The following is a 16,716-nucleotide window of genomic DNA, read 5'->3' as shown; positions in this document are numbered from 1 at the left end:
AATGTGAAAGAGTAAGACCGACAAGAAAAGAAGAGAAACGTAGTTTGCAAGGCGCTTTATCCGAATGAAATTCGCGTGTCACGACTACGTTTGTCGAGGTTAGCTGCTGCTTTTCGAGTCGTCAGATAAAGAAGTCTTCCCGTAGAGAGAATATCGTAGAGAGAGAGAAAGAGAGACAGAGAATACACCACCGTACGTCGTTCTTCGGTTTGAGACGTCTCATAGATCAGGATAAGGGCTAAATGTGTCATTAGAATTTTTCATCGTGTCGACGACGAGAGAATCGATCGTCTTCCAACGCGATAAAAACGATTTTAAAGAGTGCTCGACCTTCGTCAAATCGTCGAAAGAAAATTCCAACGTGCTTTCGCGTTTCCCCAACAATTTTCTAATTTTTAAATGAACGTGATAGAATCAAAAGAGAAGAAGAAGAAGAAAAAGAGGAAGGAAAAAAAAGAAGAGAGAGAGAAAGAAAAGTCAAATACGAAGTGTAAAGGAAAGAAAAAGGAAAAAGGGAAAAGAAAAATAAAAAAAAAAAAGAGAAAACCTAGATATATGCGTACGCACGTACTTAGATGTATCTACTCCTAACTTTTTCTGTTTTTTTTTTTTCTTCTTGTTTTTTTTCTTTTTTTTGAAATCTAATCTCCTAGAACGAGTCTAGGCTTTACGGTATTGCATTGGAACATGAACGTAGTCGTACCATCGGGATTTTCCAATCGGTATAGAGAACTAAAAGGGCTGAATGCGCAATATGAATACGGTATTAGTAGAATCATAGGGCCTGTTTATGATTTGTATAGGCCGATTGAGTACAAGATCCGTCGTGTGACGGGAACGTAATAGGCATACGGACAAAGTACGCCAATAGGATGAAGCCGTGTGTACGGCATTGACGCCCTGTGCGTTATATTCTACAATCTACATACATATATATACAAATATATATATATATATATATATATATATATATATATATATATGTATGTATATATCTACAGATATATATCTTGTATAATATATATATATTATATACAGAAGAAAGACATATATAGAACGTTACTATATTCCAGATAGAAGCGGCAAAGTGCGAAAGGCAGAGACTCGCGGATTTGCATGCTCGCGAATCCTTTTGAGCTCGGTTTCACCCTTCGTAAATACGCCATATCCGAACGTCGACTTCCTAAAAGCGAATTGTGACAGAATTCCGCAACAGGAATCGATAAGCGACGATAAAAGTAGAAGAGGGAAGCGTATGAAAGCTCTTTTGATTTCTCTTTAGCATCTACATATGTACATACCTGTCAGAGTTTTCAATAATAAACATTACTTTAACCTTTTAAAAATCGATTTTCCGACAGGAAAATATATATATATATATATACATAGCAAAAGAAGCGATAAGGATCTTAGAAAGTCGCAGTAAAAATTGTCACGTTTTCCTATCGATATTACTTCGATCCTTTTTAAGAAGAATCGATACTCGATGTCAAAAAGACACGGACGGATGAAAATAGAAGAATTCGCCGTTAGGAATCTCGTGAAAATTTTTTCCCTATCTCTGGAGGAAAAAGGATGGAAAAAAAAAGAAAAAAGAAGACAGAAAGAGAGAGAGAAGAAACTTACAGCAAAATTGTCACGTTTCTCGAATAACGAAATTTCCATTCCAAAATTCGACTTCCTACTGATCCACGACGGATATTCATAGGTTAACAGTCATTCTAATCTCATCTTCCGCCCTTCATCAAAAAAGAACCGAAACGGAGTATAAGGCACGAAGGGTCACGGGCAGGTTTCGGTGTAGAGAAAGAGAGGGAGAAAAAGATAAAGAAAGAAAGAATGAAAGAAAAAAAAGAGGAAAAAAGAAAAGAGAATATAAAAGGGAGGGCAGACGGTCCCTCGGGCCTAGCCTTAGGGAGAAAGAACCACCTGCCCTGGCGGGATCCTCTCCCCCACTTTATTTGAAGTACGGAAGAGAAGGCCCTAAGCTTCCTTGCCCTTACACCAGACTGCGCTATCAACGTTGAAAATGATCGCAACCGTCGTCGTTTCATGGGACCTACAGAACTTGCCGGGACCGAAGAAAATGTCTAAGAGAGAAAAAGAGAGAGAGAGAGAGAGAGATGGAATACTATGCGCGCGAACAACGGCTGTCGTTCTACTGAGAAGGGGGAGGGACGGTGAGAAACGGTGGGGGGTTGCAACGGCAGCGCACGACCCCACGCTCAGTTGCCGTGCGACCGTCGAGAGGTGCGCATTGCTTCAAACTGTCTTGAATTTTTTTCGCTCTCTCTCTCTCTCTCTCTCTCTCTCTCTCTCTCTTTCTCTCTCTTTTTCTCTCTCTCCCTTTTTCTCTCCCTTTTTCTCTATCCATATCTTTCCGTTTACATCCCTTCGTGTGATTTTTTTTATTTCCCCAAATCACGAGAGAAGACGTTATTTATATATTTATATATATTTATATATATTTATATATACATATATATATATATATATATATACATATACGTATATATACATATATGTATAATTTTTTTTTTTATTTATTCGATAAAAATTTAGAAGAATTTTATGGTGAAAGTTAAAGGGATAATTTTAGTGTGTGGGTGTGTGTGTGTGTGCACGTACGTGCATGCGTACGTGCGCGCGTGTATATATATATATATATACATATTTTATGTGTTCGTGCTTACGAAGGGATCTCTTAACACAAGTTGGATTTCACTTTAATATTGGATTATATTTTAATGATCACTACGACCATGTGATCGTGAAAAAGAGAACGAGTTCGAAGGTGGAGATGTAGAGAGTGTCCTTAAGGATTGTGCGAAAAAAAGTGAAGATAAAAGAAGAGAAGTAGGAAAAAGAAAAAAAAAAAAAAAGAAAATTAAAAGATAAAGAATAGGTGAATGTGGTGAAAGATCGAAGCAATGAGTACGAGATCTACGTGTGTTCTCGGATCGAAGGTGAAAGTTCGATTCGATTTGTGTAAACGTGTAGTACATTCGACGGAATAAAAAAAAAAGAATATATATATATATATATATATATTCAATGAAAAGATTACGTGTGAAAGAAGATAGTGAATAAAAAAACAAACAAAAAAAAAGGAAAAGGAGAGAGGAAGGAAGCAAGAAAAAAAGTAGGAGAAGAAGAAGTAATAGTGTATACGCGATTATTTCTTTCAAACTTTGATTTTTTTATTTCTCTCTCAAAGAGGATCTCTTCGATATGGATAAGCGTGCCTTCAGGATAACGCGGAGCACACGGATAGCGGTGCTGCACATTTTACTTCTGTGCAGTGGTGAGTATATCCGGAACGTTTGCACTTTTCATTAATATCTAATAATACAATTTTTATATATATATATATATGTATGTATAATTAGAGGTTACTGATTCAATGCTGAATAAGAATGAATTCATTCGTACGTTTTCTATTGTAAAAAAATCTCTAAACAATTATTATTATTACTATTATATATTATTATTATACATTAATGATATTATTGTATTACACTCGCTTTATAGGAAAGAAAAAAATGTTTCTCATCGTTAATTTAATTTGATTTACAAGCACGAATTAATATTGAAAATGTGAATGATTTTTTTTTAAGAAAACCTAATGAACATCAACGAAGAATGAAAATGAAAAGATAAATCAAATATAGGGCCGTGAAAATTGATCGTTCTGTTCGCGCATATCAATGAAGTCGTTACCACGTGACGTGACGTACTCAACGTATATATACTATCAATGCATCTACTAGGCACTACACGCAACTGAGATGCAACCGCGCGTAACGTACCTCGTTTTTTGTCTTTTTTCTTCTTTTCCTCTTTCTTTTTTTTTCTTTTTTCTCTTTTTTATTTTTTTTATTTTTTCCTCGCGTCAACGCTTTCGTAAATGCGGAATGACCGATGCGTGTGATAACAGGAGGTTGGAGGGGGTGAGGTGGGATAGGGGAGGGTGAGAAAAGCTCGCTTCGTTTCATCGAGTTACATTTTCAGTGTGCTCAAATGATCGAGGTCAATATAACTAACGCGGATTATATCGAGATGGTGCGATAAGCAAAGCGAATTTTTTTTTTTTTTTGTTTTATTTTTTTTTTTTAAATGTTCTTCGAAACTTTTAAAAACGCGGAGAGAGATAACGTCGTTCGATTGAAAAAGTTCTAATAATCGCGAGATTAAATAAAGAGAATGAACGATACGAGATTTAATGTGATAATTAAAATTTTTGTCCTTTTTTATTTATTTATTCATATATTTATCTATTTATTTATTTTTTATTTTTTCATCTTAATTCTCAACTCAATTATTAATCGGCGAACCGTAGAATTATATCCAAAATATTATGCTTATAACGATATAAATTTCGATTATGATTTATTCGACTTTCTCTTTAAGTATGGTATTATCGGATACGCGATTAGAACATCGTCCGTCGAAGCATTAGGAGTTTCGTTGGTAATGTTCCTAAACTATACGTGCGTATGTCATGAAACATAAATTTTCTCTTTCTCTCTCTCTCTCTCCCTCTCTCTCTCTCTCTCTCTTCTTAGCGATTAAATCTAAACTTTTGTAATAGGATAATGGTGTAAGACGATAATAATAATTCCATCATTTAGATAATTTTATATTAGCGCCAATGATTCCTTTGAAATTTTTTTTATAAGATCAATGAAGGTGGCGAACGATCGATGTCAACGGTTCGACTTTCGCAAAGCTCTTTCTAAGAGAGTAAAGCGAATAAAACGAGATCGATCGGTCGTATGAAACTCGATGATGCGTCGTCTTCGAGTAGATATCCCGCTTATTTCTGTCGTATTAACGCCATCGTCCCTTTCCATCGTATACGATATCACGTAAACATCGATTGCATAAGCAGAAATTTCAACGTTGACAGGGTTTCATAATTTTTCATATTAAGCAAGCATCTCGTATTCCAATTTTTTTCCTCCCCTTCCCCTCCTTTTTTTTTAATACCAAACGATCTTAATATCCTAAATAAAAAAGAATATATACGTGTATATATATATATATATACATACATATATAATGTACGAAGATATGTTTTCATTCGCTTTATCGATAATTATAATTATAATACGTATTGAAATTAATATGCACGTATATATCGTTTAGTTAAAAATGAAATGGAAAATATAATTAAAATGGTGAGGAATAAAGAAAGATAAAGATTTATCTCGGGAAGTGTCATGGATTTTAATAAAAGATCGTCTTCTACTCTGAAATAGAATGAAAAAAAAAAAAAGAAAGAAAGAAAGAAAGAAAGAAATAAAGAAAAAAGATAAAAATAAAGAAGAAGAAGAAGACAGGAAGGATTAAAGTAGAGTAAGTTTTTAAAGGTCAAACCGGAGGTTTCTCAGGAGGTCCTTCTTTTCCGAGATAAAGACGATCGGTGGTCCGGTCGAGCGATTCTGTTATCGGTAAATACGATGGCATAGAATACGACTCCGGTAGCGAAGTAAGTTATGCGACGAACGACTCGACTTATCGCGAATCGCGAGGCAGAGTTTCGTGCTGACCGAAGTCCGGCAAACGGAAGTACGATTTACGATGTTATACCCACTTTATACTTAACGTTCGTTCGTTCGTTCATTCGTTCGTGTGTGTCCTAGGAAATCATAAATTTCGAATCAACGTTCGAACGAGTCTCTCGTGTAAATCCATAGGATTATCTCGCGAGATGCGTCGCGATGTCAATGAGCCAACGTGAACAGTGATTCTCAACATATTTATTCCAGATATATTTTTGTGAAAGGGAAGAAAAAAATATATATATATATATATAAGTAACATATAAATTACTTTGGACTTCTTCGTGGCATCGTCAAAGAAAAAAGGGAAAAAAAAAGTTTAAAAACGCGTTGAAGGAAAATGTTTCATCGTTTTATGAAATTCGCGGATGCATAAAGCAAAGTTTATGTCACTTTACCGAGGGCGCATCCTGTGCGAAATCATAAATTCCGAATCAAAGTTCGAACGAGTCTCGGGGGCTCGTCTCTACGAAGGAAAGTCAAAATTATGTTACGTGCATGGGTGTTGGCGTGTCGCGAACGTGAAATACGATACCGAGAAAGATGCATATATTCATAAGGGTCAAACCTTTATTTTGTTTTTATACACACAAATTTAGCATATTATAATATCAAAATGGGAGAGAAAGGGAATGATATATATATATATATATATATATATATGTCGAAAAAAATTTATCAAACGCGTTAGAATGTAATATTATATTTGAAAGAGAAAAAAAGAAGAAAAAAAAAGAAAGGAAAAGAAATATTGTCCTCGATCGTTCGAATTAAAATGATATTGATAAAAAAAAAAAGAAAAAAAATGAGAAAGATCAGATTCACTGTAAGAAAACCGATTTTTCTTCGATCTTAGCTCGAACGAGAATAAGTGTAAAATGCAAGGAGAACTATCTGTCTTGGCGCTCGAACGTAAAGTAAAGAGAAAAACGTACGTCTCGGTGCCCGAAGCGTTTTGTATTCTTCTAACCGGCTCAAGAACGAACCAATGAGCGTACACGAACGTACATACGAACGAACGAACGTCGTACGATCGCCAATGCCATGCTATGCACTTTTTCTCTTCGGTTAAAGAAGGCGCGCGCGCGCGTGCTAATGACGCGAACGGAATGAAGTTCGATAAGATGCTTTCCTACAGTATCGCGAAAAACTTCTAACTGGGTACGACATAAGTTTCCAACCGAGTTTCAGCGTGGAACCTTTTCAATGATAGAGAGAGAGAGAGAGAGAGAGAGAGAGAGAGAGAGAGAGAGAGAGAGAGAGAGAGAGAGAGAAAGAGAAAGAGAAAGAGAAAGAGAGTAACTTTTCATACAATTTTCTATTACAACAGTATATCTATGTATGTACGTTATTAACGTCACAAACTATTGTAAACTATTTCGTTCATATAAAATTAAAACAAACAAAAAAAAGAGAAAAGGGATGAAATGAGGAAGGAAAAAGGAAAGTGAAAAATGCAATACAATGGGGGGAAAAAAAAAAAGAAATTGAGAATTAATCGATTTATCGTAGACGCTGTTGACTGATAAAAAAAGAAAGAAAGAAAGAAAGAAAGAAAGAAAATAAAAAATAAAATAAAAAAAAAAGAAAAAGAAAAAGAAACGTTGTAAAAGAAGAAAAACCAAACGCGACATTGAACGAGCATAAAGGCGTTATCCTGATATCTTGATAACATCGAAACTAAAACGGTTGCTCCATTCATCGTGCAGAAGAGCTCGTCGTATTCGTATCCCGAAACGATTTGTCATAGAGATCTAAATCCTCCAGGGAGAAATCGCCTAACGACTCGGCAAAGGCATAGAACGAGCATCTCTATACTCTCTTCGTTCGATCGAATGCATACACGTTCGAATCTCGTGATGGCGAACACACGGAAGAAACATTTATATGTGTACATATATGTATACCTACCTACGTACGTACGCATAACTATACTACACTAGTCCATCGTAATTCGTTTTACGCAATCCAATCGGAATGCACGAGAGAGTTATAACAAATGACGGAGTAGGTATAACCGAGCGCTTTGTGAAGGTGGAAATTGCAGGGAAAGGTTACTGCTCGTTAAAAATGACTCTTTCAAATCATAAATCACCCTAATGATTTGCCAGCAGTTGTTGTAATCTGGAACTTTATCATCTTCCAAATGAATGACTTATACGTGTTTTATTTCAAATACGTCGAATATTGTTATACAAGTTATTCCTATACGATGGAATTAAATATCAAACTTTTTTTCTTTTTTATTATTTTCTCTCTCTCTCTCTCTTTTCCTCTTAATAAATATATATATATATATATATATATATATATATATATATATATTCATACGTTCGAATGATTTTTTTCAATCGTATCTAAACATTCAAAAGAAATATACGAACAAATGATACAAGGATTTAACATCGAAGCCTTCCTTCGTGGTTCTATTCACCTTGGCTAATCTCCCACTACTCGCCATTACTCTCCTCTCTCCAGCCGCTTTCTATGCTCCTCCCTCCTTCTCCCTCTCCTTCACCTTTTCCATCTCCATCACCATCTTCTTCTCCTTCTCCATCACCATCATCCTATCTTCCTCTCCAAGCCTTACTACGTCATTACACGTCCGTAACTCCTTCGAGAACTTCGACTAATTCGTTCGTATTGACCAAAAGAAAAAAAAAAAAAAAAAAAAAAGAACGAAAAAAAAAAGAAGAAAAAGGAAACTTACGTTTCCAACTACTACCTATCTTTAATACTCCCAATTAAATTTAATGATTTAGTTTAAAAACTCTTTAAAACAAACTTCTTTTCGAATAGAATTTTTGCGAAGTATTTTCTTTCTTTCTTCTTCTTCTTCTTCTTTTTTTCTCTCTAATATTTTTTACCTCTTTCGATTTTTCCTTCGAATCATTTTAAATTGAGAACCACTGACGAAGTTCACACGCATATTGGTCGAGCGTTTTTACCCTTTTCGTACTTGTTTCACTGTTTATGTCATTCTGCTCTGTAGAGGAATGTCAACCAACGAGTTGTACGCAGTCGCATCCAGCTGTACATATATATGTACATGTATATATATATATATATATATATATATACACCCCTCTCTCTCTCTCTCTCTCTTTCTCTCTTTTTATTCACGTGAAACGTGGAAAATCGAGGACGGACGTCCGTCATTTCGTAGGCGCTTTCTATTCCTCTACGAACGAATCTAATCTTGAAGTACATCGCTAAAGTTTTACTATAACTATCGATCGAAAATCTTTTCGAGATTTTTTTATATATACGCGCATACATACACGCGCACGCGTATATATATATATATACGTATATGTATGTGTATAGTGTATCAAAAAAAAAAAAAAAAAAAGAAAAAATAATACAAGAAAAAGAAGAAGATGGAGGAAAAAAGAGAAAGAAGAGGAGTAAAAGTCCGTTTGTGGATTATTTTCAAATAAGCGAGAGGGCTGGTAGTACACAGAGACATGGTAAATACGGAGTACGGTTCGAAACGAAGCACGAGAACTAAGAAGCATAGGCGTCTTAGGAATACGAAATTTTGTGCTCTCGTAGATCTGTATTATCTATACGTTTGTATGTTCACACCTTCGAATGTACAAACTTCTTCCTGTCAATTGGAAAGTATCGTTCCTTTGAAAAAAAAAAAAAAAAAAGAAAAAAGAAAATAAAAAAAAAGAAGAGAAAAAAAGGAACGTGAGAAAAAAGATCGTACGTCTTCTAAATTCGATTTAGAAGATAAATTTTCCTCGAAGAAACTCGATTGATTATACAGGATGTGGTAAAAAGTTCTTAGGTGATTTTACAAATCGATTAGGTATCTTTTTTCTTCTTCTTCTTCTTTTACTTTTTTATAGACTCAATTCTCACGTTTTCCTATACCATTCGTGGAAATTGCAACAGTCTTAGAGAATTGTTTACGATCGGAAAAGCAAAAGAAAGGGAAAATGAAAGAAAGAAAAAAAAAAGAAAAAAGAAAAAGAGAAAAAGGAATTACCGTGTAAAAAGACTTTGAAAATGGAATCGTCGATACGTAAAATCATTCAAGAATATTACGAACGTACGATGATATAAATTACCAATGGTGGTCTCTCGTTTTTAAAACACCTGTGACAATACACCGGATAGATTCCATCGTGCATGATTAATATTGTAAATATTCAAAGATAATAACTTGCGCCGTTCTTATTAATGATGTGAAAATTTTGCGGAGAATTTTCTTTCTTTTCTTTCTTTCCTTTCCTCCCCTTTCGACGTTGAAAATTCACGGAAGTAAATCGCGTTAAACCGATGGATCGTAAATATGAAAGGAGAGAAGAGGGAAGCGAGAGAGAGAGAGAGAGAGAGAGAGAGAAAGAGGTACATAAAACTCTAGAAGAAAAGAAGAAAGAAGTTGACTACCGCAGTTGCTCGGTCGTAAAATGAACGCCAAGAGATGAGGAGAAGAGGTCTCTCTCTCTTTCTCTCTCTCTCGATATCGTTAAAGAGTCGAACCGGTGATTTTACCGTTAGGCGACCCAATGACGAAGCACATTCGCAGGGACATCACAAGTCTCGTGGTTCCGAGATATCGAACGGTACTCGTAGTGCTATCGATCCATATGCCTAACGTTTTTAATCCCTTTACAATCGATTTTCATGCTAATACGAGAGCACGTTAAAATTTCATTGATAGTGAATCCCAAACGTACTTACGATTGTAATACAATTAACGTTATATAAATGTATTTGGTTATTAAAGGGATAAATTTAAAAGGATCCAAAATAATTCTCCGGGATGAACTTTTTGATATAATTTTGATAACAATAGGGAATCAATCCCTTTTATCGTCCTACTTTCTCAAATTAATATCACGATAGTATCAATTTGATCGTCAACATTTTCTATATCATTTTCTATGATCGTACGTTTATACTTATATTAGGTATGTAAAAGAGATTTATCGAAAGGAATTTAATGAATTAACTATTTGATATATACCATCGAACATTTCATCCAAGAATCTATTTCGATCTTGTATTATTTTATAGGACTAACTTTGTTTTTAATTCGATCATACTAAATGTAGCATTTTTTACATGAGCAATATACAAATCCAGACGATCTATTTGATATAATTTTGATCTATTTATATATATATATATATATATATTTTTGTATTCCAAGAATCGAAATTTGACGTCGATAGTAGAAATACAAATTCGACATTAAAGTTTGACACGAACAAGATAAACATATAAATAAGAACGAGATCGAAAAGGATCGATGAAACAAAACAAAACAAAACAAAAAAAAAAGGAAGGAGAAAAAATGTCGTGATAAAGTTATTCGATATAGTTTTGACGAGAAGAGTGTTATCGATCCGTATGCTTGCGTCGCACGACGACTCAGTTTCGAGCCGATGACTCCCTTCGATGCAGAACGCACGGCCTGATTTACTTCGGTGTCGCTAACCCGTCTGCCGTAAAATCATCCCCTTTCGATCTCAAGACACATTCCTAGTTTGCTAGTTTTTTTTTTCTTTTTTTTTTTTTTTAATTGTTCCTTCGAATTATCGAATATAAAACTTTTCAAAGGAACGAAGCTCGTTCGACATTAAATATGAATTATCTTTGTTGTTTCAGCTCTAACACAGGGCCGAGTCGAGGAAACGCAGATGGACACGCACGAGGGTTCAACGGTACAATTGCAATGTCGATTCGAGCCGCCAAAGGAAAATGTAACGTGTTTTTGGTTGACCCATACGAACAACAATCATGACAACGCGGCGATCGAGAATCGTTCGTTATCACCGAATTATAACGTCTTTATGAATCTCGAGGAAGGTCGTTACGATCTACAAATAAGAAATGTTTCGTACGAAAGGGACAATGGGAAATACGAGTGTCGAGTTAAAGTGAGTAGTACGGGTATGGATATCCATAGGAAGTATATCACTTTGACGGTGTTAAGAGCACCAGGGCCACCAACGATATCTCCAACCTCGGCGCCCGCTACCGAAGGACAAAGATTGGAACTTCAGTGTAATACGAACGGCGGTAGTCCTGAACCCGAGGTAAGATGGTACCGGGGTAACAACACGACTCTCCTTCATTCCGGTAGAACGTTATTGGTCGAGCCAACGAAGGAAGACGATCGTGCTATATTTCGATGCGTAGTAAGAAATCGTGCTATGAGAGAAGGGGAGACATTGAACGCCACAGTTACGCTCGATGTTAATTATTTCCCTCGCGTTACGGTAGGCCCAGGAAATCCATTGAAAGTCGAGGTGAATGGTACCGCAACATTGGAGTGCCACGTGGATTCGAAACCAGTCGTTGGTATGGTACGTTGGTGGCGCGACGGTAGTTTCATTGCAACAACCTTTCAACATGTTATACAAAAGGTAACGTTGCAAGATGCTGGCAAGTACACTTGCCAAGCCGACAACGGTCTAGGAAAGAAAGGCGAGAGTTCTTTGCTACTCGATGTACTTTATCCGCCGACCGTGTCTATCGAAGGTGAGAGCGTTAGAATCGCTCAGGTTGAGGACACCGTGACGGTACATTGTAACGTATCGGCCAATCCAGCCCCGTCCATAGTCGAGTGGCTCCGTGAAGGTCGCCCGGAGTTCAGACAATCCGGTTCGATATTGAGATTAACTCGAGTCACGGCCGATCACGCTGGAAATTACACTTGTCGTGCTGTTAATACCATTCATCCGACCGGTGGCGAACGAAGGAATCATTCGGCCAAAGCACACGTCACCGTTCGAATTAGGCACAAGCCTGGACCGGCCAGAGTAACTCCAGACTCCCCTGTAGCCGTCGAAGGTTCCAGAGTTATTCTAACCTGTATGGCTAGTCCCGCAGGTTATCCCGAACCTCAATACAAATGGTGGAAGGAGGGTGACGGTGAAAATATTCCTGTTAGAACCGAAAATTCTGGCCCTAAGTATGAAATTGATTCTGTACATTTGGGAAGCGAAGGTACATACAAATGTTACGCCATGAACGAGATTGGAAATGGTGAAGCTGCCTCCGTTAATCTCACAGTTCATCAACCTCCGAAGATACTCACGAAATTACAACCTCACGTCACGAGAAAGTAAGTATTGTGGCATTTCCTTCTTTTCTTCTTTCTGTTTTTTTTTTGGCGACTTCATCCTTGCATTTTCCTTTCTCACGAATTCTCTCTCTCTCTCTCTCTCTCTCTCTCTCTCTCTCTTTCTCGCGCGCGCGCATTTAATGATTCTCTACGGGAAATAAATTCAACCCTTCAAAGAGATAAATAGTTTGCGATTCTCGATACTTATTCCACGCAGGAAAAATAAAAGAAAAAAAGAAAAAAGAAAGAGAGAGAGAGAGAGAGAGAGAAAGGAAAGAAAAGAAGCAATTCGAGTTCCCTTTGAGAGTAACATCGAAGCGTAGAAACCGCACATGATGTTTGCACGATCGATCGGAACGAATCGCTTCGAACTGCCAAGTCAAATTTCTCTCTCTCCCTCTCTCTATGTGTATATATATATATATATATATATATAAGCATATCTATATGTATATGTACATGTATATCCATATGTATATATATATATATATATCTCTACGTTTGCTTTCTCTATTTCTATTCGCAGAGTCGGAGAATCTTCCTTTCAAGTGTCGTGCGTGGCACAAGGGAAGCCAAGGCCTAGCGTGCGTTGGTTGAAGGACGACCAAGAGTTAACGGCCGACGAAAGATTATACAAAGTGATAACGACCGCTTCGGAAGGTCATGGTAACGTGATAACCGTGAACTCAACATTGAGTTTTTTGGGTCATGCTCGTCCGCAAACCGATGAGATCATAGCGAGTGACAGAGGAAAGTATACGTGCGTTTTCGTTAACGAAGTTAAAAAGGTCGAGTCGACGATGATGTTGAAGGTCGAACACGAGCCAATAATTTTACATCAGCACGGAAAGGTTGCATACAATTTACGTGAAACCGCCGAAGTTGCGTGTAAAGTTCAGGCTTGGCCGAAGCCAGAATTTCAATGGAGTTTTGGTAATAACGCGGCGACGTTACAAGGATCGTCTAGCGATGGTCATTACGAGATATCTACGAGCAGCGACAATTACGACGTTTATACCTCAGTTTTAAGAATGACCAATATAAAACAATCAGATTACGGTGATTATACATGTCGAGCGGCCAATGCTCAAGGTAGCATTACTTCGACGATCAGATTACAACCTAAAGGTGCACCTGAAAGACCAATCAACATAACGGCTATGGATATTGGTCCGACTCATGTCGCGTTACTTTGGGAATTAGGTTTCGACGGTGGTCTACCGATAACGAAATATTTCGTTTCTTATCGAAGAGTAGCTGGAGGTGACGAGGTGATAACTCCTGATTGTACACCACCTAGAGGACCGGCTGGACAGTGGCTCGAAATGGATTGCAGGAGATCGAATCCTTGCAACGTTACAAATCTCGAACAACATCAGACCTATACCTTTAAAGTTAAGGTCTACAATACGAAGAATCATTCGGATTATTCGGACGAAGTGGTCGCAACTACGGCGGTAGCGAAAATACCCACGCCGCTTCGCGTCAGCTATGATCCAGAGACCGGAACCCTGGCTATAAATATTGGCGCGACTTGTTTGGCTTTGGTGGCTTCGATCGAGAAATTCGACGGAACGGACAATTCATGGAGAATCGTCGAGGAGTGGCCTTTAGAAGTATTAGGAAATGCACCTACGCAAAGAGAGAGTATCCTAGACGATCCGGAATCTTCGGATTCAGAGCCACGTCTCAGAATTAGGCTATGTCTAAAGGCCGATCGTCAAAAGTGTGGAGAATATGCCGAGGCTGAAAGTGAGTTTGTTTGTTAGAATTTTCATCGGCCATAAAACATGTTTGTACGTCTAAATTTGTTCTCTCTCTCTCTCTCTCTCTCTCTCTCTCTCTCTCTCTCTTTCCTTTCTTTCTTTTTCTTACGTCTTTCTCTTCCTTTTCTCGTTGTCGATTGAGATCTCGTACAATATGAGATGTTTTGTGGTACGCTTTGATCCTTAGCCTCGCCTAATCTTTCTGTTAAACAGTCGGCCCGTCTTATATAGCGCAAGCTGGTGCTCTTGCCACGCCGACGTTGATCGCTCTGGTAGTTAGCGGCGCAGTCTTCTTACTTTTCGCCGCTCTCTTACTTTTGTTCTGCCGATGCAGACGAAAGCACGCTGCCAAGGCCAAGGATTATGAAATGGATACCAACGCGTAAGTTTACGCGTATCAACATTATTACGTTACGCGTTTTAATTATATAAAGCTTTAGCTGTATAATAGTCGAAAGATTAGTCGATAGAAAAAATACTTATCGACGACAAACCATTTGACGATATGTTTCCTTTCAAACGTTTTCTCCAGAGTACGACCTAGCTTAGTAGCTGGAAATGGTCAACAAACTCAAGCACCACCGCCTTATTACGCCGAGAATAAAGCCCTCGAACATAGTTTGGATCATGCACTAGCTATGGAGGATTCAAAGAGTCCTGCTTATGCTCAACCTGGATACGGTTATCATCAGCCCAATCATAACATCAACGGTGAGAACGGTAAATGTTAAATAACTCTATATTTAAGGGTTCCTATGCATTAACTAATACGTGCCACGCTTTAAAAATGTTTACCTTAATTTTCTCTTTCTAAAGAATTCGTTTAGTACAAAATGGAAATTTCTAATAAGACATTTCGCACTGTAGGTGTCAATATGGGTTACATGGACAATAGCTATTCAAATTCAAACAACGGCGGCTCGGTGAATTCACAAGATTCTATCTGGCAGATGAAGTCGGCGGCAGCAAACGGCGTCAACCAACCATATGATTTGGGTGGATACGCCACCACCGAGTCCGATTATCCGGCGCACCCACATTACAGGGAGAGCCATAATCTTAGTCGGCAACAATTTTGCCCGGAGCCATTCGCTACGGTTGTCAAGTCTCAAAAACACGTTGGTTCGTATTCTATTATATAAAAATAAACCGAAGACTCGTTCAAAGATAAATTTCTCTTTATTTGTCTTTCGACGATTGCTGCTATATTTAAAAGCAATAAACGTGGGTCGTTTTAAAAGATGAATCGACAGAGCTTAATCGATCGATGATTATTAATTTCATTTCGAATATTTCAGATTCGCCGTACGATGTTTCTGGATTACCCTATCAAGAAAATTACGACGAGGACACGAAGCCACCGCAACAAGTGAGCCTGTCCTACGACGAGAGTTTAGAATCCGGTTATTCGACTCCCAACAGCCGTGGCCGTAGAATTATCAGAGAAATAATCGTCTGAGACCTGCCTACCGGCTCGCGAGCCGGAAACACGCGTACTACTTGGCTATAGCAGCAGGCCCCCCATCGGCAACCGTTGGCGCAGTACAGACAACATCAACACCACCGCCATCGAATGGAGATAGTGATCGAGAATCCCTCGGAATCGCAATCGGTGACACCCAGTGCGTCTGGCCACGTGACTGTGGCTGCAGCTGCAGCAGCAGCAGCGGTGTCGGCCATGTCCGAGACGGGAACGATGACGACGGCAACAGCAGCAGCAGCAACAACAACAACAACAACAACAACAACAACAACCACTACTACTACTACAACAACGTTGGATATAACGACGACAACTAATGCGGCCGCAACTGTCGCGGCAACGGCAACGGCGACAACGACTACGACCAATTTGAGTCATAATTTTCTACGTTCGCCACGTTGTAATCCAATTATTTATGGTGGCCAATCCGAACAAGATTATTATCTAACACAGAGAAGTCCTCGTCCATTAAGTTCCATCGATGATTTTGATAGTGGAACCACTATGAGACGAGTCGATAGATCTGGATTATTAGAAATTTCAAGTTTGGACACATCGTCGTCACGTTATCGACACTGCAGGCCAATCGGTGCCGAGAGTATAGCCGGTCATGCTGGTACTCTACCTCGTCGAGTCGATCGTTCTGGTCTTTTGGAAGCTCTCCCCGAACTACCCGAGAATCGTAGAAGTTCTGAAGAAGTATTAAGAAGTCCATACGGTCTACAGGAAGTGACTATGATCAAGCCGGACGTTGTTGCACTCGTACGATCCCCAACTTATGATTCTTCAACGAGATTCTCTACGCCATCGCCGTCC

At 38.1% G+C, this 16,716-nt stretch overlaps 1 protein-coding gene across 4 annotated transcripts in view; it reads left to right on the top strand.

Annotated features, from left to right (window-relative positions):
- The window catches only part of LOC124428344 (hemicentin-1), a 153,764-nt gene extending 137,888 nt beyond the window's left edge, over positions 1-15,876 (top strand). For 2 of the 4 annotated variants that reach the window (XM_046972285.1, XM_046972286.1), the window contains 6 exons: positions 11,190-12,651; positions 13,178-14,403; positions 14,631-14,799; positions 14,950-15,137; positions 15,285-15,539; positions 15,716-15,876. In XM_046972285.1, the coding sequence (XP_046828241.1) occupies positions 11,190-12,651; positions 13,178-14,403; positions 14,631-14,799; positions 14,950-15,137; positions 15,285-15,539; positions 15,716-15,876 (3,461 nt within the window). Of the gene's footprint in view, positions 1-1,483; positions 2,251-2,562; positions 3,305-11,189; positions 12,652-13,177; positions 14,404-14,630; positions 14,800-14,949; positions 15,138-15,284; positions 15,540-15,715 lie in introns of those variants that run through there. The other 2 variants (XM_046972284.1, XM_046972283.1) reach the window with 2 other exon arrangements.
- Positions 15,877-16,716: the final 840 nt, after the last annotated feature.

This window comes from Vespa crabro, chromosome 12, assembly GCF_910589235.1.
Source record: "Vespa crabro chromosome 12, iyVesCrab1.2, whole genome shotgun sequence".
Classification (NCBI taxonomy): domain Eukaryota; kingdom Metazoa; phylum Arthropoda; class Insecta; order Hymenoptera; family Vespidae; genus Vespa; species Vespa crabro.
The sequence above is the reverse complement of the archived record's forward strand: the minus strand, read 5'-3'. Positions and strand labels throughout refer to the sequence as shown.